The 23,073-nt window shown below is 48.3% G+C and overlaps 2 protein-coding genes across 2 annotated transcripts in view; one reads left to right on the top strand and one right to left on the bottom strand.

Annotated features, from left to right (window-relative positions):
- The window catches only part of LOC149452141 (uncharacterized), a 408,968-nt gene that overhangs the window by 25,122 nt on the left and 360,773 nt on the right, over positions 1-23,073 (top strand). The window lies entirely within an intron of this gene.
- LOC149452150 (uncharacterized) lies at positions 1,168-5,115 on the bottom strand. The gene has a single exon (XM_089689738.1). It carries the CDS (start codon positions 5,052-5,054, stop codon positions 3,435-3,437), a length of 1,620 nt encoding a protein of 539 aa, XP_089545864.1. The 5' UTR covers positions 5,055-5,115; the 3' UTR covers positions 1,168-3,434.

Here is a 23,073-nt window from a genome sequence, read left to right as displayed (position 1 = left end):
GGAACTTGCGGGTGGCACTGCTGGGCACCGATCATCAGGGCACTGATCATCAGTGCCCTGATGATCGGTGCCGATCCCCGCTCTGACAACTGCCGATTCTCGGCAGTACTTTCCTCACGATCTGACAGCGTGAGGAAAGTGCAGCCAAGAACCGGCACTTGCATTTCCCTCTGATCAGCGTGTCATTGGACACGGCTGATCACGTGGTAAAAGGCCACTGTGATTGGCCTTTTACCACATCACGTGATCAGCTGGAGATCGCCGGGTGCGCTCCCCCTGGGGCACGCAGGAGAGCGCGTTCTGGGAGGACGTCATATGACGTCCACTCAGAACTGGCCGGCCGCAGTGCAGCCGTCATTCGACTATCTGCGGTCGGCAGCTAGTTAAAGAGGACCTGTGACCAGAAATATGTATCACAGGGGGGCTATCAACCCTCTATCTGATAGAAGCCATGTTAGGTGAAAAAAGAGTTGAAAAAAAATTAAAGTAACACTATAAAAATTAAAAAAAATACAAAACAAATCACACGACACATTTTACATATCATTGCACAAGTGAGAGTGAGAACAATCATTCTGAGGCCATCGTTCACGGGTAACTATCTGAACTGATAGCCTATAAAAGCTCTTAAAGCGTCACCATTTAACAATTTTTGGTACTGAAGTTTGTCACCATTTCACAAGTACGCACAATTTGTAAAGTTTGACATGTTTGGTATCTATATACTTGATGCCAACCTCATATTTTATATTTCACCAAACAAATTGGGTCATATATTGTGTTCTTTGTGCACTAACATTATTTTTTTTACAGAAAATATGTATTTGATAAACAGCTGTGCTAATATTCTGTGACATGAAAAATGGCAACTACCACCATTATATTCTCCAGAGTCTCTGCTTTCAGATAATAAAAGAAATGTTTGGGGTTTAACTAATCATGTGGCCTAAAATGTGAAATTAACTAAAAACAAAAGCAAAATAAACTCTGGCAGTGAAAGAAAATACAGCAATATATAATATTTCAAAATCAAAACTATGGTAGCAACTAATGGCTTAAGAAGCAAACCCACCATATTACTCAACCAGGTTCCAACTAAACCCATCCAAAACATTGGATCCCACCTCCCCCCACCCAGGTTCCTGTTGGAACTCCTTTACCTTGTGCAGATATCCCCTTCTGAGATCCTCATGTTCTAATATAAATGTACAACACTCTCTATCTGACACCATTTGTAGACTCCACCTTGGTCTTCCAAGAGATAGTCAGCTGCCATGCAGTTCTGTGACACCACCTTAGGTGGTGGAGCCACTTCTGCTGTCAGCTCTGCTATAACATCAATGGTGTCATTGGTTATCTGATCCATGACTCCAGTACATCTTACGTATCTTAGATTCCCCATCCCGTCTATGAAGGGCTCACTGCATAAAGCAGCTCCAGTCCATAGAAAATGTTTCTTATCACTGGAAGGCCAGGGGAGTATTGGGAGAAATTGAGGCTTTCCCTTACAGATATGGGGGGAGGGGCAACATAACCTCAAGTACAGCTATGGGTGGAATTGAAGGGAAGACATTTTAGGGTGCTCCTTCCACACAAGACGCAAATGTTATCTGGAAGGACTAGGAATCCATTGGACCAATGGGGATTAAACATTCTGAAATTACATTGAGAAACCATGAAATGTTACTAGCCTGTGATTGGCTCTCCTATTGTTGGTGAAGTAAATGAGACTCCCCTTGTCGGTGCCATTAATGGAATTAAATGGTTCTTCCAAACCCAAAAAGGTGACCCCCTTGGGTAAGTACCCATCCTACTATTCCTGATATGAGTATGAAGTCCCTGCTATACAGGAAACATGTGGGCAATCATTTACACCTTTTACAGCAGGACAGTAAATATCAGAACACAATTCAAACAGAAGACCAACAGCAGGAAGTCTGCTAACTGAATGTGTAATGCAATCTGTCATTAGCATTCCCAGAGTTCCCTCTGCAACATAGTTGTATCAGTTGTTGGTCCTGTCTGTAGATCTGTTATTTCCCCACCTTCTGTAACAGGGTGACAACCCTGATCATTCTGCAGGAACATTACACAGCAGCGTTGTCACCCTGTACAGGGAAGTCTTAGATAGATTATAAGTAAGACACACAACAAGTAAAGTCCAACTTCAGCTAACTCTTCTACAGCAGTTACAGCAACAGGTTCTCTATAAGGTCCAACCCCCCATATGAATGGAAGATGACAGTTGTAAGCACCCCCAGCAGTGTTATATGGTGTTTCCCAACCCCCTTAACTTTAATTTTTGCCAGATAGCTTGGCCTTCTACATGAAGCAGAAAAAAACAGATCTACTGGGAGGGTCAACAGGTAATAAAAATGTTATAAGGGGAGACTTGGAAAAACATAAAACATTTATGCTGACAGATTCCACCATTTATGTAATTATTGATTTTGCCCATTGTTACACTTTAGTGCCGATGTCTTAGAATTTCCAGGAATAATTAGTGCTCTTTGCAAACTTTGCCCCAAAAAGGGACCCGTTCATTCAGAGTCATTAAGGTGAACCCCAATAAGAGGAATTTCAGTCTCCCAGAAGAAGTGGTAGGAATATGACCGCACACTTAGCACTTTGTAAGTTCAGATCTCTTGCAGTTGTACCGTGTGAATAGTTTATGGAGATGAGCAATAGCTGGACAGAAAAAAAAGATAATAAGGACATCCAATCTTCACCTGATAGAATCCCTTTTGAGAAAACCAGATGAAACATAAGTGGCCAGCTGGGATTAGGTGGTACTGTTGAATATGTCCCCTAAAACAGTATTAACTCCGTGTTGGAAGGCCTACACCAGCTTAAGAAGTTACTCTCTAACCAAACATAGACCTCTATCTGGCTACAGACCTGCCTGTCATCCATGAGAGGAGATGGAACATGGAAAGGAGGCATTGATCATGGGAGAGGAGGTTGACCATGTAATGGGAGGTGTGGACAAGGTGGGCTTAGCTGGAGCCCTCAAGCCTAGCTTATGGTGTTTCAGTTCTCAAAAGAACCTGGAATGGGTTCTCCTAATGAGGTTTCAGAGGCTTGGCAAGAAGCCATTGGACCCCATCCTAGACTCTGGTACTGAGGCAATGTTGGTCATGTATTGGTTGGTCAGATTCTGGCAATGAAGAAAACACATGGGAACATAGCTCAGTTAGTGAATGATGAAAATGCATTACATGTTCAGTCAATGCTCCATAAAAAAGGATAAAGATGAGAATGATGAGGAATACAGTTCAGTCATTGCTGCTTGTCTGAAAAAATGTCCAAAGGTAAAAGATTCACAGGCCTTCTAGGTGTGTTTCTGAAGGACATAAGAACTAAACCCAATGAATCCGATCATTAGAGTCCTGTTTGTTCAAAGTTTTTTTTTTTTAAGTAGCATCATGTCTTCCCTAGTTTGTGGGAAGACATTGGGCCTGTGAGCCTAATGGGACAGCTGTGACTTCTTTAATATTGCCCCTTCTTCTGGAGTTTCCTCTATGCAGCTCAAGCTTGTGAATCCTCTGGTGACAGATTAGCCCGGCATTACCTGTAAAAGCTTTGTCACATTCTGAACATTGATATGGCTTCTCTCCAGTATGAACCCTCTCATGTATGACAAGGTTTCCTCTCTGTTTAAAAGTTTTATCACATTCAGAACACTGATATGGCATCTCTCCAGTGTGGATCCTCTGGTGTGCTATGAAAACAGACTTCTGTGTAAAAGTTTTATCACATTCAGAACACTGATGTGGTTTCTCTCCAGTGTGGATCCTCTGGTGTGTGATAAGATATGACTTCCATGTAAAAGCTTTGTCACATTCAGAACACTGATATGACTTCTCTCCAGTGTGAACCCTCTGGTGTATGATAAGATATGACTTCTGTGTAAAAGCTTTGTCACATTCAGAACACTGATATGACTTCCCTCCAGTGTGAACCCTCTGGTGTATGATAAGCTCTTTCTTGGTTAAAAAAGCTTTGTCACATTCAGAACATTGATATGGCTTCTCTCCAGTGTGAATCCTCTGGTGTATGATAAGATCTGCCTTGGGTGTAAAAAATTTGTCACATTCAGAACACTGATATGATTTCTCTCCAGTGTGAATCCTCTGGTGTGTGATAAGACTTGACTTCTGTGTAAAAGTTTTTTCACATTCAGAACACTGATATGACTTCTCTCCAGTGTGGATCCTCTGGTGTATGATAAGCTGTGACTTCCATGTAAAAGCTTTGTCACACTCAGAACACTGATATGACTTCTCTCCAGTGTGAATCCTCTGGTGTGTGATAAGACTTGACTTCTGTGTAAAAGTTTTTTCACATTCAGAACACTGATATGACTTCTCTCCAGTGTGGATCCTCTGGTGTCTGATAAGCTGTGACTTCCATGTAAAAGCTTTGTCACACTCAGAACACTGATATGACTTCTCTCCAGTGTGGATCCTCTGGTGCCTGATAAGATGTGACTTCCGTGTAAAAGCTTTGTCACATTCAGAACATTGATATGGCTTCTCTCCAGTGTGCATCCTCTGGTGTCTGATAAGATGTGACTTGTGTGTAAAAGCTTTGTCACATTCAGAACATTGATATGACTTCTCTCCAGTGTGAATCCTCTGGTGTGTGATAAGACTGGTCTTCCATGTAAAAGCTTTGTCACATTCAGAACACTGATATGGCTTCTCTCCAGTGTGAATCCTCTGGTGTATGATAAGCTCTGCCTTGGTTGTAAAAAATTTGTCACATTCAGAACACTGATATGACTTCTCTCCAGTGTGAATCCTCTGGTGTGTGATAAGACTTGACTTCTGTGTAAAAGTTTTTTCACATTCAGAACACTGATATGACTTCTCTCCAGTGTGGATCCTCTGGTGTCTGATAAGCTGTGACTTCCATGTAAAAGCTTTGTCACACTCAGAACACTGATATGACTTCTCTCCAGTGTGGATCCTCTGGTGCCTGATAAGATGTGACTTCCGTGTAAAAGCTTTGTCACATTCAGAACATTGATATGGCTTCTCTCCAGTGTGCATCCTCTGGTGTCTGATAAGATGTGACTTGTGTGTAAAAGCTTTGTCACATTCAGAACATTGATATGACTTCTCTCCAGTGTGAATCCTCTGGTGTGTGATAAGACTGGTGTAAAGCAATTGTCACTTCCAGAACACTGAAATGACTTTTCTCATGTTATCCTCTGAGGTTGGATCAGTGTTGAAGAGGACCCAAAGCACTTATGACATTTAGAACACGGATATGACTTGTGTCCTGTGTGACTCCTCCAGTGAACTGCAATAAAAACTTTCAGTCAATTAAGACACCCAGATGTTTGGTTTCCCATGTGACTGAGTTGTATTCACGAAGACCAGCATGACCAAAAACGTGGCTCATCAATTCACCTGTACAAAAAAAATAAAAATCAGAATTCTATATAAAAGGGCTAAAGTTGGTTTTTATTTTTAATGATCATTATTATGCAGGCTGTGTCAGCATTATGGTTTCCCTCAAAGGGCCAGTTGTAATTGTAAGACTAGATGTCCAGAGCATCTCACCCCCCATTACATCAGATGTCAAGAACTCCACACCCACCCTAACATCACTGTGCACCTCCTTTGGGGGCATGAGGGGCAATCAAAGGGTTAACTGTGTGCTGGGAGTGTTTTACTAGGGGGTAAGGGGGTGCATCACTGTAAGTGCACTGTTCTGGATGGCTGTGCTGTGCAGTGTGCCTGAGCTAACAGGGAGGAAGATTGTTAGTAAACAAAACAGTCCTCCTCCCCATCAGAGATACTCGGTAATCACTGGGCGCCGGCGGGTAATTACTGGCCGGGATCCGGTGATTGACAGCCACACATGCTATTTCTATAACTCCTGATTGGCGGGAGATATGACATCACACGTACACTGTTTCTATCACTTCCGATTGGTGGGAGATATGACATCACATGCACACTATTTCTATAAATCTCGATTGGTGGGAGATATGACATCACACACACACTATTTCTATCACTTCCGATTGGTGGGAGATATGACATTACACACGCACTATTTATATCACTCCTGATTGGCGGGAGATACAGGTGAAACTCAAAAAATTAGAATAACGTGCAAAAGTTCATTTATTTCAATAATGCAACTTAAAAGGTGAAACTAATATATGAGATAGACTCATTACATGACCCCTGTACACTGCCCAACTGATTCCTTCACACTCTCCTGTTGCCCTCCCACCCTGTGCCCTGCTGACCCCTGTACACTGCCCAACTGATTCCTTTACACTCTCCTGTTGCCCTCCCATCCTGTACCCTGCTGACCCCTGTACACTTCACAACTGATTTCTTTACACTTTTCTGCTTTCCTCCCATACTGTGCCCTGCTGACCCCTGTACACTGCTCAACTGATTCCTTTACACTCTCCTGTTGCCCTCCCACCCTGTGCCCTGCTGACCCCTGTACACTGCTCAACTGATTCCATTACAATCTTCTGCTGACCTCCCATCCTGTGCCCTGCTGACCCCTGTACACTGCTCAACTGATTCCATTACAATCTTCTGATGACCTCCCATTCTGTGCCCTTCTGACCCCTGTACACTGCCCAACTGATTCCTTTACACTTTCCTGCCGCCCTCCCATCCTGTACCCTGCTGACCCCTGTACACTTCACAACTGATTTCTTTACACTTTTCTGCTTTCCTCCCATACTGTGCCCTGCTCACCCCTGTGCACTGCTCAACCGATTCCTTTACACTCTCCTGCCAACCTCCCATCCTGTGCCCTGCTGACCACTGTGCTCTGCCTAACCGAGTCCTTTACACTCTCCTGCAGAACTCCCATCCTGTGCCCTGCTGACCCCTGTACACTGCCCAACTGATTCCTTTGCTCTCTTCTGCTGACCTCCCATGCTGTACCCTGCTGACCCCTGTACACTGCCCTACTGATTCCTTTACACTCTTCTGCTGACCTCCCATCCTGTGCCCTGATGACCCCTGTACACTGCCCAACTGATTCCTTTACACTCTTCTGCTGATCTCCTATCCTGTGCCCTGCTGACCCCTGTACACTGCCCAACTGATTCCTTTACACTCTTCTGCTGACCTTCCATCCTGTGCCCTGCTGACCCCTGTACACTGCCCAACTGATTCCTTTACACTCTTCTGCTGACCTCCCATCCTGTACCCTGCTGACCCCTGTACACTGCCCAACTGATTCCTTTACACTCTTCTGCTGACCTCCCATCCTGTGCCCTGATGACCCCTGTACACTGCCCAACTGATTCCTTTACACTCTTCTGCTGACCTCCCATCCTGTGCCCTGCTGACCCCTGTACACTGCCCAACTGATTCCTTTACACTCTTCTGCTGACCTTCCATCCTGTGCCCTGCTGACCCCTGTACACTGCCCAACTGATTCCTTTACACTTCTGCTGACCTCCCATCCTGTGCCCTGCTGACCCCTGTACACTGCCCAACTGATTCCTTTACACTCTTCTGCTTACCTCCCATCCTGTGCCCTGCTGACCCCTGTACACTGCCCAACTGATTCCTTTACACTTCTGCTGACCTCCCATCCTGTGCCCTGCTGACCCCTGTACACTGCCCAACTGATTCCTTTACACTCTTCTGCTGACCTTCCATCCTGTGCCCTGCTGACCCCTGTACACCGCCCAACTGATTCCTTTACACTTCTGCTGACCTCCCATCCTGTGCCCTGCTGACCCCTGTACACTGCCCAACTGATTCCTTTACACTTCTGCTGACCTCCCATCCTGTGTCCTGCTGACCCCTGTACACTGTCCAACTGATTCCTTTACACTCTTCTGCTGACCTCCCATCCTGTATCCTGCTGACCCCTGTACACTGTCCAACTGATTCCTTTACACTCTTCTGCTGACCTCCCATCCTGTTTCCTCCTGACCCCTGTACACTGCCCAACTGATTCCTTTACTCTCTTCTGCTGACCTCCCATGCTGTACCCTGCTTACCCCGGTACACTTGAGAAAGTAGTAATTGAGCGCTGGGAACAATAATCAAATATAAAGCCGCTAGCATAAAGGCAACCTTTCAACCCAGTATGGAAATATAAAATAAGTATGCAGTGCTTATATATGTATAATCAAGTGATGGAAAAAATGAATAATTAAATAATGAATAATTAAATTATGCACAATAACATATGTTAACCCCTCGCCCTCCAGAGGATTTACCCCCCTTAATGACCACGCCTCTTTTTGCTACTCGGCGCTGCACTTATTCAACTGATAATTGCGCGGTCATGCAATGCTGCACCCAAACGAAATTTACGTCCTTTTTTTCACACAAATAGAGCTTTCTTTCGGTGTAATTTGATCACCTGTGCGCTTTTTATTTTTCACGCTATAAACAAAAAAAGGCCAAAAATTTTGACGAAAAACAATATTTTTTACTTTCAGCAATAAAAAATATATAGTAAACTCAAAGTTAGTTATAAATTTAGGCCAAAATGTATTCTGCTCCATGTTTTTGGTAAAAAAAATCCCAATAAGTGTATATTGATTGCTTTGTGCGGAAGTTATAGCGTCTACAAACTATGGTATAGATACTGCAATTTACGCCATTTTTCTGCTATACAGCGCTGCGCTAGTTTAACGGAAAATTGCGCGATCATGCAATATGGTACATAAATGAAATTTACATCCTTTTTTTCCCCACAAATTGAGCTTTCTTTTGGTGGTATTTGATTGCCTGTGCGGTTTTTATTTTTTGCGCTATAAAATAAAAGCTGACAATTTTTAGGAAAAAAAAACAATATTTTGGACTATTTGCTATAAAACATGTCCAGTAAAAAAAAAATGAAAAAAATCAAATTTAGTCATAAATTTCTGCCAAAATGCATTCTGTGACATGTCTTTGCTAAAAAAAAAACCCAATACGTGTAAATTAATTGGTTTACGTGAAAGTTATAGCGTTTACAAATGGCGGGAAAGATACTGGGATTTTTAATTTTTATTTTTACTAATAATGGCAATGATCAGCGAATTATGGCAGCGATCAAGGACTTATGGCAGCGACCAGCGACTTATGGCGGGACTGCGGGACTGCGGGACTGCGGCGGACATTTTGACACTGGGGGGGAACTGACTTGGGGTCACTGACATCCCCAGTGACACCAATACAGTGATCAGTGAAAAAAAAACACTGAAACTGTACTAATAGCACTGGGGAGGAAGGGGTTAACCTTTTTAGGAGTTTACTGTGTAAGGGGAGTGTTTTACTAGGGGGCAGGGGTGTGTGCTGGACAGGGGGAGGGAGGGGGGAGCTGATCGAGGGAGAGAAATTCTTCTCTCCCTCTTCAGCTTGTCGGGGAAATGTCACAGAGCAGGCTGTGTGTAAACAATGCAGCTCTGCTCTGTGTCAGTGATGACAGCTCATCGCGGGAAAACGGCTGGTAAAAACCGGCCGTGACCCGGCGGCTGGCTGACACCCGCTGTGGACACCCGCGGGACAGGGAGGGCGGGCGCGCACCTCACGCGCGCCCCCTACCTGTTTTGCGGGGTCCGTTTTAAAACGTTGTTTTGCCTACCAGTGCCGCCCTGCCGCCGTACATGTACAGTGGCTGGGCGGCATGCGGTTAAATATGTTAGATAACTCAGTCCTTATAATAAAGTGATTAAGTGCAGGTGTTCCAACAGTCCATGATCAAGAAAACCGTGACTCTTGTGTTGTTGTGAATGTACAAACAATGCACTAACCAGATAGCGCATACATTGCGCATGGAGCAGTTAAGACCCGCTCCTGGTGCTCTGGACTTGTGATACCAGGAAGATGTCATCAGCAAGTTGGCCACTAGATGTCATCAGTCCAGGTGTATTCTTAAGCATTCCACCAAGGCCATCCTCAGCAGGGGAAAAGGGGAAGTCATATATCCTCCAAATCCTGAGGAACCTTCAAAAACGAGCTGAAAGAGTACTAGATTTTTCAATGCATCTTCGACCTTCCTGTCAGTCAAATGTAAGTTCTTCGATAGTTTGGAAAGGCCACAAGTGGATCATCTGAGTATAGGAGACCACCGGCCAACACTGCCCAACTGATTCCTTTACACTCTCTTCACAACCTCCCATCCTGTACCCTGCTGACCCCTGTACACTGCCCAACTGATTCCTTTACCATCTTCTGCTGACCTCCCATCCTGTGCCCTGCTGACCCCTGTACACTGTCCATCTGATTCCTTTACACTCTTCTGCTGACCTCCCATCCTGTGCCCTGATGACCCCTGTACACTGCCCAACTGATTTCTTTACACTCTTCTGCTGACCTCCCATCCTGTGCCCTGCTGACCCCTGTACACTGCCCAACTGATTCCTTTACACTCTTCTGCCAACCTCCCATCCTGTGCCCTACTGACCCCTGTACACTGCCCTACTGATTCCATTACACTCTTCTGCTGACCTCCAATGCTGTGATCTGCTGACCCCTGTACACTGCCCAACTGATTCCTTTACATTTTCTGCTGACCTCCAATGCTGTGATCTGCTGACCCCTGTACACTGCTCAATTGATTACTTTACACTTCTTCTGACCTCCCATTCTGTGCCCTTCTAAACCCAGTACACTGTCCAACTGATTCCTTTACACTTTTTTGCTTTCCTCCCATACTGTGCCCTGCTGACCCCTGTACACTGCTCACCCAATTCCTTTATACTTTTCTGCCTTCCTCTCATCCTTTGCCCTACTAACTCCTGTGCATTGCCCAACCGATTTCTTTACACTCTTCTGCCAACCTCCCATCCTGTGCCCTTCTGACCCCTGTACACTGCCCAACTGATTCCTTTACACTGTTCTGCCGACCTCCCATTCTGTGCCCTTCTTAACCCTGTACATTGCTCAACCGATTCCTTTAAATTCTCCTGCCGACTTCCCATCCTGTGCCCTGCTGACCCCTGTACACTGCCCAACTGATTCCTTTACACTTTTCTGCTGACCTCCCATCCTGTGTCCTGCTAACCCCTGTGCTCTGCCCAACCATGTCCTTTACACTCTTCTTCTGACCTCCCATCCTTTGCCCTGCTGATCCCTGAACACTGACCAACTGATTCCTTTTCACTCTTCTGCTTACCTTCCATCCTGTGCCCTGCTGACCCCTGTACACTGCCCAACCGATTCCTTTACACTTTCCCTCCGACCTACCATCCTGTGCCCTGCTGACCCCTGTACACTGTCCAACTGATTCCTTTACACTCTTCTGCTGACCTCCCATCCTGTGCCCTGCTGACCCCTGTACACTGCCCAACTGATTCCTTTACACTCTTCTGCTGACCTCCCATCCTGTGCCCTGCTGACCCCTGTACATTGCCCAACTGATTCCATTACAATCTTCTGAGGACTTCCCATTCTGTGCCTTGCTGACCCCTGTACACTGCCCAACCGATTCCTTTACACTTTTTTGCTTTCCTCCCATACTGTGCCCTGCTGACCCCTGTACACTGCCCAACCATGTCCTTTACACTCTTCTTCTGACCTCCCATCCTTTGCCCTGCTGATCCCTGAACACTGACCAACTGATTCCTTTTCACTCTTCTGCTTACCTTCCATCCTGTGCCCTGCTGACCCCTGTACACTGCCCAACTGACTCCTTACACTTTCCCTCCGACCTACCATCCTGTGCCCTGCTGACCCCTGTACACTGCCCAACCGATTCCTTTACACTTTCCCTCCGACCTACCATCCTGTGCCCTGCTGACCCCTGTACACTGTCCAACTGATTCCTTTACACTCTTCTGCTGACCTCCCATCCTGTGCCCTGCTGACCCCTGTACACTGCCTAATTGATTCCTTTACACTCTTCTGCTGACCTCCCATTCTGTGCCCTGCTAACCCCTGTACACTGCCCAACTGATTCCTTTACACTCTTCTGCTGACCTCCCATCCTGTGCCCTGCTGACCCCTGTACACTGCCTAATTGATTCCTTTACACTCTTCTGCTGACCTCCCATCCTGTGCCCTGCTGACCCATTTACACTGCCCAACTGATTCCTTTACAGTCTTCTGCTGACCTCCCATCCTGTGCCCTGCTGACCCCTGTACATTGCCCAACTGATTCCATTACAATCTTCTGAGGACTTCCCATTCTGTGCCCTGCTGACCCCTGTACACTGCCCAACCGATTCCTTTACACTTTTTTGCTTTCCTCCCATACTGTGCCCTGCTGACCCCTGTACACTGCCCAACTGATTCCTTTACACTCTCCTGCCGACCTCCCATCCTGTGCCCTGCTGACCCCTGTACACTGCCCAACTGATTCCCTTACACTCTTCTGCCGACTTCCCATCCTGTGCCCTGCTGACCCCTGTACACTGCCCAACTGATTCCTTTACACTTCTGCTGACCTCTCATTCTGTGCCCTGCTTAGTCCCGGAAACCTGCTCAACTGATTCCTTTACTCTGTCCTGCCGATCTCCCATCCTATGCCCTTCTGACCCCTATACACTGTCCAACCGATTCCTTTACACTTTCCTGCTGACCTACCATCCTGTGCCCTGCTGACCCCTGTACATTGCCCAATTGATTCCTTTACACTCTCCTGCCGACCTCACATCCGGTGCCCTGCTGACCGCTGTACACTGCCCAACCGATTCCTTTATAATTCTGCTGACCTCCCATCCTGTGCCCTGCTGACCCCTGTACACTGCCTAATTGATTCCTTTACACTTCTGCTGACCTCCCATTCTGTGCCTTGCTGACCCATGTACATTGCCCAACTGATTCCATTACAATCTTCTGAGGACCTCCCATTCCGTGCCCTGCTGACCCCTGTACACTGCCCAACTGATTCCTTTACACTCTCCTGCCGACCTCCCATCCTGTGCCCTTCTTACCCCTGTACACTGCCCAACCGATTCCTTTACATTCTCCTGCCGACTTCCCATCCTGTACCCTGCTGACCCCTGTACACTGCCCAACTGATTCCTTTACACTCTTCTGCTGACCTCCCATCCTGTGCCCTACTTACCCCTGTACACTGCCCAACTGATTCCTTTACATTCTCCTGCCGACTTCCCATCCTGTGCCCTGCTGACCCATTTACACTGCCCAACTGATAACTCTACACTTCTGCTGACTTCCTATCCTGTGCCCTGCTAACCCCTGTACACTGCCCAACTGATTCCTTTTCACTCTTTTGCTTACCTTTCATCCTGTGCCCTGCTGACCCCTGTACACTGCCCAACTGATTCCTTTACACTCTTCTGCTGACCTCCCATCCTGTGCCCTGCTTACCCCTGTACACTGCCCAACTGATTCCTTTACACTCTTCTGCTGACCTCCCATCCTGTGCCCTGCTTACCCCTGTACACTGCCCAACTGATTCCTTTTCACTTCTGCTGACCTCTCATTTTGTGCCCTGCAGAGTCCCGGAAACCTGCTCAACTGATTCCTTTACTCTGTCCTGCCGACCTCCCATCCTGTGCCCTGCTGACCCCTGTACATTGCCCAAATTATTCCTTTACGCTCTTCTGCCGACCTTCCATCCTGTGCCCTGCTGACCCCTGTACATTGCCCAACTGATTCCTTTACACTCTTCTGCTGACCTCCCATCCTGTGTCCTGCTGACCCCTGTACATTGCCCAAATTATTCCTTTACGCTCTCCTGCCGACCTCCCATCCTGTGCCCTGCTGACCCCTGTACATTGCCCAACTGATTCCTTTACACTCTTCTGCTGACCTCCCATCCTGTGTCCTGCTGACCCCTGTACATTGCCCAAATTATTCCTTTACACTCTTCTGCCGACCTCCCATCCTGTGCCCTGCTGACCCCTGTACATTGCCCAACTGATTCCTTTACACTTCTGCTGACCTCCCATCCTGTGTCCTGCTGACCCCTGTACACTGCCCAACCAATTCCTTTACACTCTTCTGCTGACCCCCCATCCTGTGCCCTGCTGACCCCTGTACACTGCCCAACCAATTCCTTTACACTCTTCTGCTGATCTCCCATTCTGTGCCCTGCTGACCCCTGTACACTGCCCAACTGGTTCCTTTACACTCTTCTTCTGACCCCCCATCCTGTGCCCTGCTGACCCCTGTACACTGCCCAACCAATTCCTTTACACTCTTCTGCTGACCCCCCATTCTGTGCCCTGCTGACCCCTGTACACTGCCCAACTGATTCCTTTACACTCTTCTGCTGACCCCCCATTCTGTGCCCTGCTGACCCCTGTACACTGCCCAACTGATTCCTTTACACTCTTCTGCTGACCTCCCATGCTGTGTCCTGCTGACCCCTATACACTGCCCTACTGATTCCTTTACACTCTCCTGCTGACCTCCCATCCTGTGCCCTGCTGACCCCTGTACACTGCCCAACTGATTCCGTTACACTCTTCTTCTGACCCCCCATTCTGTGTCCTGCTGACCCCTGTACACTGCCCAACTGATTCCTTTACACTCTTCTGCTGATCTCCCATCCTGAGCCCTGCTGACCCCTGTACACTGCCCAACTGATTCCTTTACATTTTCTGCTGACCTCCCATGCTGTGCCCTGCTGACCCCTGTACACTGCTTTGCAAACTGCTGACCCTATTCTCTCCTCCCTGCCATTTTTTTACTGCACCCCCACATCAGAACGGCTAGATCCGGCCCTGGTTTGTAAGGCTAAAAATCCCTTGTTCCATGCGGTGGAACCCCTGTGTGTGTCTGTGTGTGATTTCTATTCTCTATTCCCAGAGCCCTGGATATTCTGCTTTCCCGAGGAAGACATTGAAACATTTTGTGAAGTTGTCCACCTTCTCAGAGAACTCTTCTAATCTATGGAGGGGACCATACAGATCTACATACAAAGATCCGAACACACAACGATCGAATAACCCCAACAATACCAAATACTCACCAACTCCTAATCCTCTTCTCTTCTACATGACAGCTGGAGGGGGTTATGGGGGCCGAATCAGCCTCTCCCCGGTATAGGGAGGTGTGATGACTACAGGTTTGTGCTAAAGGGACTGAAATCTGCTGACATTTCCTGTTATGGGAATTCCACAATAACAGCCGAGTCCTTATCACTGTCAGCAATGTGTATCTGTAATATCCCTCCCCCTGTTCTACCGGCCAATCACATACCACGAAGGACTATTTCCTCATCATTTCTGTTCTCTACAAACCCCGAGAGAGAAATCTCCAACCCAGACACCTTCCCAGCCAGAAATCTTCATCTACAAATACATTTCTACTGAACCAGAGGAGCTTACACTCTAATGTCAACTCCCCCACAGTCAGATCAGTCTCTGTACCAGAGGAGCTTACGCTCTAATATCCCCTCCCCCACAGTCACATCAGTCCCTGTACCAGAGGAGCTTACGCTCTAATATCCCCTCCCCCACAGTCACATCAGTCCCTGTACCAGAGGAGCTTACGCTCTAATGTCCCCTCCCCCACAGTCACATCAGTCCCTGTACCAGAGGAGCTTATGCTCTAATGTCATCTCCCCCACAGTCACATCAGTCTCTGCACCAGAGGAGCTTACACTCTAATGTCCCCTCCCCCACAGACACACACTATTATTATTATACATTTATATAGCTCTGACATATACCACAGTGCTGTACAGAGATCACTGAGCCATTCCCATCAGTCTCTGTACCAGAGGAGCTTACACTCTAATGTCCCCTCCCCCACAGTTCCATCAGTCTCTGTACCAGATGAGCTTACACTCTAATGTCCCCTCCCCCACAGTCACATCAGTCTCTGTACCAGAGGAGCTTACGCTCTAATGTCCCCTCCCCCACAGTCACATCAGTCTCTGTGCCAGAGGAGCTTACACTCTAATGTCCCCTCCCCCACAGTCACATCAGTCTCTGTACCAGAGGAGCTTATGCTCTAATGTCCCCTCCCCCACAGTCACACACTATTATTATTATACATTTATATAGCTCTGACATATACCGCAGTGCTGTACAGAGATTACTGAGCCAGTCCCATCAGTCTCCGTACAGATGAGCTTACACTCTAATGTCCCCTCCCCCACAGTCACATACGTCTCTGTACCAGAGGAGCTTACGCTCTAATGTCCCCTCCCCCACAGTCACATCAGTCTCTGTACCAGAGGAGCTTATGCTCTAATGTCCCCTCCCCCACAGTCCCATCAGTCTCTGTACTAGAGAGGTTGCTTGTGCAGTTGCTCTCCCTCTCCAGACACTAGGGGGCAGGCCTTCTCGCCTGGCCCCAGAAACATGGCTTCTTTTGGGATAGACTTAGGCCATGTTCCCCCTGAGGGAGCCAGCTTGCCCTCCCAAGCTTCACCTACACCTGAAGACCTTGGTTGTGGCCCTAAAAGAGGGGGATCCCTCCCTGCCTTCAGAGAGCGGGTTGCTGTCTATTTGCTAAGAAATGCAAAGGAGGAGGAAAAGCTGATGAACCTGAAAGCTGCTTATAAGAAGAAGAAAGTTCTCCATGATAAGGCATGGAGCAGCAAGCGGCAGAGTCTGAAGCCAGAGCTGATAGGTTTGGAGGGCACCATCAAGCAGCAGCAGAGTCTGAAGCCGGAGCTGAAAGGTTTGGAGGACGCCATCAAGAAGCGGCAGAGTCTGAAGCTGGAGCTGAAAGGTTTGGAGGACGCCATCAAGAAGCGGCAGAGTCTGAAGCCGGAGCTGAAAGGTTTGGAGGATGTCATGAAGCAGCGGCAGAGTCTGAAGCTGGAGATGAAAGGTTTGGAGGACGTCATGAAGCAGCGGCAGAGTCTGAAGCTGGAGATGAAAGGTTTGGAGGACGCCATCAAGAAGCAGCATAATTTGGTGAAAGCGCTGAAGGAGAAGAGTGGAGCTTTCAAAGAAAAGTTCCGGAATGAGGAAAGGTTCCAGAAAATGAAGGGAGACACCAGTAAAGATCCAGCATTGGCGGTGGCAGTACGGGTGGAGAGCGAGGAGGGGGTCCTGGAAGTTCTCCATGATAAGGCATGGAGCAGCAAGCGGCAGAGTCTGAAGCCAGAGCTGATAGGTTTGGAGGGCACCATCAAGCAGCAGCAGAGTCTGAAGCTGGAGCTGAAAGGTTTGGAGGGCACCATCAAGCAGCAGCAGAGTCTGAATCCGGAGCTGAAAGGCTTGGAAGATGCAATCAAGAAGCAGCAGAGCCTGAAGCCGGAGCTGATAGGTTTGGAGGGCACCATCAAGCAGCAGCAGAGTCTGAAGCTGGAGCTGAAAGGTTTGGAGGACGCCATCAAGAAGCGGCAGAGTCTGAAGCCGGAGCTGAAAGGTTTGGAGGATGTCATGAAGCAGCGGCAGAGTCTGAAGCTGGAGATGAAAGGTTTGGAGGACGTCATGAAGCAGCGGCAGAGTCTGAAGCTGGAGATGAAAGGTTTGGAGGACGCCATCAAGAAGCAGCATAATTTGGTGAAAGCGCTGAAGGAGAAGAGTGGAGCTTTCAAAGAAAAGTTCCGGAATGAGGAAAGGTTCCAGAAAATGAAGGGAGACACCAGTAAAGATCCAGCATTGGCGGTGGCAGTACGGGTGGAGAGCGAGGAGGGGGTCCTGGAAGTTCTCCATGATAAGGCATGGAGCAGCAAGCGGCAGAGTCTGAAGCCAGAGCTGATAGGTTTGGAGGGCACCATCAAGCAGCAGCAGAGTCTGAAGCTGGAGCTGAAAGGTTTGGAGGGCACCATCAAGCAGCAGCAGAGTCTGAATCCGGAGCTGAAAGGCTTGGAAGATGCAATCAAGAAGCAGCAGAGCCTGAAGCCGGAGCTGATAGGTTTGGAGGGCACCATCAAGCAGCAGCAGAGTCTGAATCCGGAGCTGAAAGGCTTGGAAGATGCAATCAAGAAGCAGCAGAGCCTGAAGCCGGAGCTGATAGGTTTGGAGGGCACCATCAAGCAGCAGCAGAGTCTGAATCCGGAGCTGAAAGGCTTGGAAGATGCAATCAAGAAGCAGCAGAGCCTGAACCCGGAGCTGATAGGTTTGGAGGGCACCATCAAGCAGCAGCAGAGTCTAAAGCCGGAGCTGAAAGGTTTGGAGGACGCCATCATGCAGCAGCAGAGTCTGAAGCCGGAGCTGAAAGGTTTGGAGGACGCCATCAAGAAGCGGCAGAGTCTGAAGCCGGAGCTGAAAGGTTTGGAGGACGTCATGAAGCAGCGGCAGAGTCTGAAGCCGGAGATGAAAGGTTTGGAGGACGTCATGAAGCAGCGGCAGAGTCTGAAGCCGGAGATGAAAGGTTTGGAGGACGCCATCAAGAAGCAGCATAATTTGGTGAAAGCGCTGAAGGAGAAGAGTGGAGCTTTCAAAGAAAAGTTCCGGAATGAGGAAAGGTTCCAGAAAATGAAGGGAGACACCAGTAAAGATCCAGCATTGGCGATGGCAGTATGGGTGGAGAGCGAGGAGGGGGTCCTGGAAGTTCTCCATGATAAGGCATGGAGCAGCAAGCGGCAGAGTCTGAAGCCAGAGCTGATAGGTTTGGAGGGCACCATCAAGCAGCAGCAGAGTCTGAAGCTGGAGCTGAAAGGTTTGGAGGGCACCATCAAGCAGCAGCAGAGTCTGAATCCGGAGCTGAAAGGCTTGGAAGATGCAATCAAGAAGCAGCAGAGCCTGAAGCCGGAGCTGATAGGTTTGGAGGGCACCATCAAGCAGCAGCAGAGTCTGAATCCGGAGCTGAAAGGCTTGGAAGATGCAATAAAGAAGCAGCAGAGCCTGAAGCCGGAGCTGATAGGTTTGGAGGGCACCATCAAGAAGCAGCAGAGTCTGAATCCGGAGCTGAAAGGTTTGGAGGACGTCATGAAGCAGCGGCAGAGTCTGAAGACGGAGATGAAAGGTTTGGAGGACGTCATGAAGCAGCGGCAGAGTCTGAAGCCGAAGATGAAAGGTTTGGAGGACGCCATCAAGAAGCAGCATAATTTGGTGAAAGCGCTGAAGGAGAAGAGTGGAGCTTTCAAAGAAAAGTTCCGGAATGAGGAAAGGTTCCAGAAAATGAAGGGAGACACCAGTAAAGATCCAGCATTGGCGGTGGCAGTACGGGTGGAGAGCGAGGAGGGGGTCCTGGATGCTGCCCCTGCTATCCCATCCACCTCAGGATCTGCTTCACCAGAGGAAAGGTCAGCCTCTGCCTCCCTCCCTCCCCAGCAAGCTAGAGGAAGAGCACAGGAGGTAGAGGAAAATGGTGGAGGGCTGCTAAAATTTATTAATGAAATGGAGTCTCCCCTAAGTGGAAGAACCTTCTGGTTTTCCGAGGTTTCTGCGGATGAGGATGACGGTGAAGACTCTGTACCTGGTCCTGTAAAGGAGAAAAAAACAGAAAAGCCGCGCTTTATTAAAAGTGACAGTTTGGACTCCAGTATGGACAGCCATGTGCACAGCAGAGTTTTGGAGGGAAATCCTCCTGTGTCTGCACAGAGCTCTGCAGGGAAGATGGCTGCTGTGCCTGCAGGACTGCACTCTGCTGGGACTGGGAATTCAGTGACTGAGGACTCTGCTGGGGGGAAGGTAAAGGTGGGATCTGACATTATTTCTGGACAATCGTTGCTGACAGGGGCGGACTGACAACTCATGGGGCCCCCGGGCAATAGGGGATCATGGGGCCCCTGTGTCCTTGCCCAAACTTAAAAAAGCCTATGAAAAAGGTACCAGGGGCATCTCATGGGGCTCCCTACTGACCCCGGGCCCTCAGGCAGTGCCTGAGTTTTCAAATGGTCAGTCCGCCCCTGGTTGCTGTTGGCTGCAAATGCAGAAGAAAATGGTGGAGGGAAGTTGTCAGCTGCACTATGAAAGGTGTTGCTGAAACCCAGGGGAGAGTGATCAGGAGTGGAAGGCTTTGCCTAAGAGGAGTATGTTGGGGGAGATAGGAGCATCTGGTGTGAGTGGGTCTGCTGGGAGCAGTAGTGCCACGAGTGAAAGGAAACATGTAAATGATAAAAGTGCTTGCAATGCTGGAAAGGGGAATACATGTGTGTTGGTGGATGGAGTGACTGCTGCTGCCTCTGATGGTAGTTTGCAGAGCGGGGGTTCTGAGATTCCTGCAACCAAAGGGCAGGGTGAAGCTTTAAGGTCTGATACATCTAATGCTGCAAATAAAAATAAGCTCTGGCTGGGAGGAGGGGGTCACATCATTCTGTCAGCTCTGGGGGGAGGTCTGCTGCAGGTCTGCCATCTGCACCCCTATCCTTCAAGAGGCAGAATGTGGTACAGCTCAGGTGGGAAGGTGGGGGTGCTCCCCCAGTCAGGAAGTTGGTGGTGGACAGGATTTTGGTGATGGGTTTTAAGGCTGATGACATCTTTGCTTTGATCAGCCCTGTAGGATCCTATGAGTATGACCTGTCCTTTGTGTGCCCCGAGTCTCTGGATATATTCTGGGACAAGTTTGAACATGTATATAGGGGTCTGCCGGAGTGGAAGGGACTCATCCCAAAACTTGTCTCACGCCAACCTCTAGTTAAGACGGTCACCATCCTAGTACAGAATGAGTCGATTCCTTCTGCTGACTTGGCTGTCTGGCTGAGGAGATTTGGGGAGCTACTGACCCCTTTGAAGAAGATTGTGGATGAGAGGGGGATATGGACTGGTAGGTGGTCGGTGCAGATGACGTTGTATGTGTGTGGGAATGTGGTCCAGCATCTGCCCTCCTCAGCCTTCATTGTGAAGGAATAGTATTGTCATGTTCTACCCTGAACAGCTCAAGCTCTGTAATAAGTGTGGTTCTCGGGGTCACTTCGCCTCCTCATGTCCAGAGATGAAGTGCTCTCTATGTCAGGATCTGGGGCATCTGGTTCTGAGGGTCACTTTGCCTCCTCATGTCCAGAGATAAAGTGCTCTCTATGTCAGGATCTGGGGCATCTCTTTCTGAGGGTCACTTTGCCTCCTCATGTCCAGAGATGAAGTGCTCCCTATGTCAGGATCTGGGGCATCTGGCTAAGGATTGTAACATCATCAGGTGCAATCTGTGTGATAAGGTCGGCCATTTGTACAACCGGTGCCCTGAGGCCATGCATAACCAGTCAGCTTTGGTGGAATAATTATTTTGTCTGGACATGGAGGAGGCAGAGGAGAGGGGGTCCCCAATGTCTCTGTCCCTGTGGTCCCAGTGTCTGATGATCCATCTAATATGTCATCTCCTTGTGTTGTGCCCCCTGAGTCAGTGTCCATGGATGTTGTGTCTGATCCTCCTGTGTCAGTTTCCCCAGAGGTAGTGGGGGCTGTGGAGGAAGCTGGACCAAAGTGTATGGTTGCATCGACCCCCGCTTCCCGGCATCTGAGGGTCAGAGGGCATGAGGCGCTGGAGGGTGGAGTGGATGATGGTAGGGGTGTTGGGGTGAAGGTTGAGGTGAGTGGAGAGAGTGGAGAGAGTGGGGTGGATGATATTGTGGGTGATGGTGGAAGGAAAGGGGAGGGGGCTTTGCAGTGTGGGTTGTCAAATGATGATATGGAGTGGTTGGAGGTGAAAAGGAAGTCTGGGAAAAAGAAGCGGAAGAAGGATGTGCCTGTACCTTAACCTGGGAGGGTGGAGGTGTCAAATACATTTGATGTGTTATCTGAGGTGGAGGATGAGGGATCTTCGGGTAATGAGTCTCTGGTTTCTATTGAGGAGGAATCATAGAGGACACTGAAGCATGTAGGGTCTCCAACCAGGGAGGGGGTAAGAAGGCTAAGAATTGTATACCTAAATCATCAAGGAGTTCCTACTCCTTTGAAGGTGGCGACCATTAATGTCGCCAGCATAAAATCAGTAAGCGCTCGTAACATGGCCTTATTTTTGCTCAGCAGGTTTGATACTGATCTTTTCTTTTTGCAAGAGACCAGGTTGTCTAGTTTGGCAGATATTTATATGGTGAAAAATGAGTGGAAGCGTGGCCCCTCCTTCTGGTCTCTTGCGGCCGAGTCTTACACTGGAGCTATGGTACTTTTTTCCGGCATGGTAACCTGTCGGCGGATTATTGAGGTAGAAATGGGGAGATGCATGGTCTTAGACGTCTCCATGGGGGGGCAGGACCTGCGCCTGATTAACATCTATGGGCCCCAGACAAAATGAGACAGGAAATTCCTCTTCATGAAGATCAAGCCTTTCCTTTTTACAGCCCAGCAAGTTGTCTTCGGTGGTGACTTTAACACCGTCACTAGGACTAAGGACATGAAAGGTCCCGGAGTCAGGCTGGACTGTGACGGCTAGAGAGGCAGGTCTGGTTGATGTGCACATTCATTGCTTCCCAGGTGACATGGGATTCACTTTTCAGTGAGGTGCTAGTCAGAGTAGAATAGATAGGTTTTTTTAAAGGGGAACTCTGCCTTCTCTGCACCAGTGTGTCAGGCGGTGGAGTTTTCCGATCACTGTATTCTGTCTGTGACTCTGAGTGGCCCCGATGCACCACCTAGGGGGAGAGGTACCTGGAAGCTTAATTCGGCACTCCTGGGCGATGAAAAGGTTAGTCAACCCTTTGAGGATTTTTTTCAGGCAGAGGTATCAATCATGGACGTTTGCAGCAGTAAGTCCGAGTGGTGGGAGCTTACAAAACGAAGGATCGTTGGGTTTTTCAAGGCCATAGGAAGAAATAAACAGCTTGATAAGTATGTCACCTACCAGCGTCTGTGACGGAATCTCAATAGGCTTGTCTCAAATAATGGAGATCCAGAAGCGATCTCTGAGGTTAAACTCTTGCTCAGGCGGTGTCAATATGACAGGCATGCCTCTTTGGTTCTGGAAAGGGATTATGGGAAATATCACTCGCCCGACCCTTACCAGGACTGCAAACAAGGTAGAGCAGTTAAGTCAGTTGTAGGCCTGGTTGACAGTACGGGTTCCATGACAAAGTCCAAGTTGGGGATCCTGGAAACCTCCAGGTCATATTATGCTGACCTCCTGGGTAGGAGGGACCTCGATCGGGCGAGCATGTTGGGTTTTCTGGACTCTACTCCAGGACTGGGAAATGGAAGTTCTCTTGTGAGTTTGACAGAGGACATCACGGCAGATGAGTTGGTTAAAGCTATTGATCAGCTTGCCATTAAGAAGTTGCCTGGGCCAGACGGATTGACAGCCAAGTTTTATAAGCACTTGAAGGTTACTCTGGCCCCGTATTTGGTGGAAGTTTTTAATGGCTGTCTGAGAGAGGGTTCGCTCT

Source organism: Staurois parvus, unplaced genomic scaffold, assembly GCF_062004578.1.
Source record: "Staurois parvus isolate SC_StPar_1 unplaced genomic scaffold, SC_StPar_1.0 ptg000494l, whole genome shotgun sequence".
NCBI classification, from domain to species: domain Eukaryota; kingdom Metazoa; phylum Chordata; class Amphibia; order Anura; family Ranidae; genus Staurois; species Staurois parvus.
This window is presented reverse-complemented; position numbering and strand designations above follow the sequence as displayed.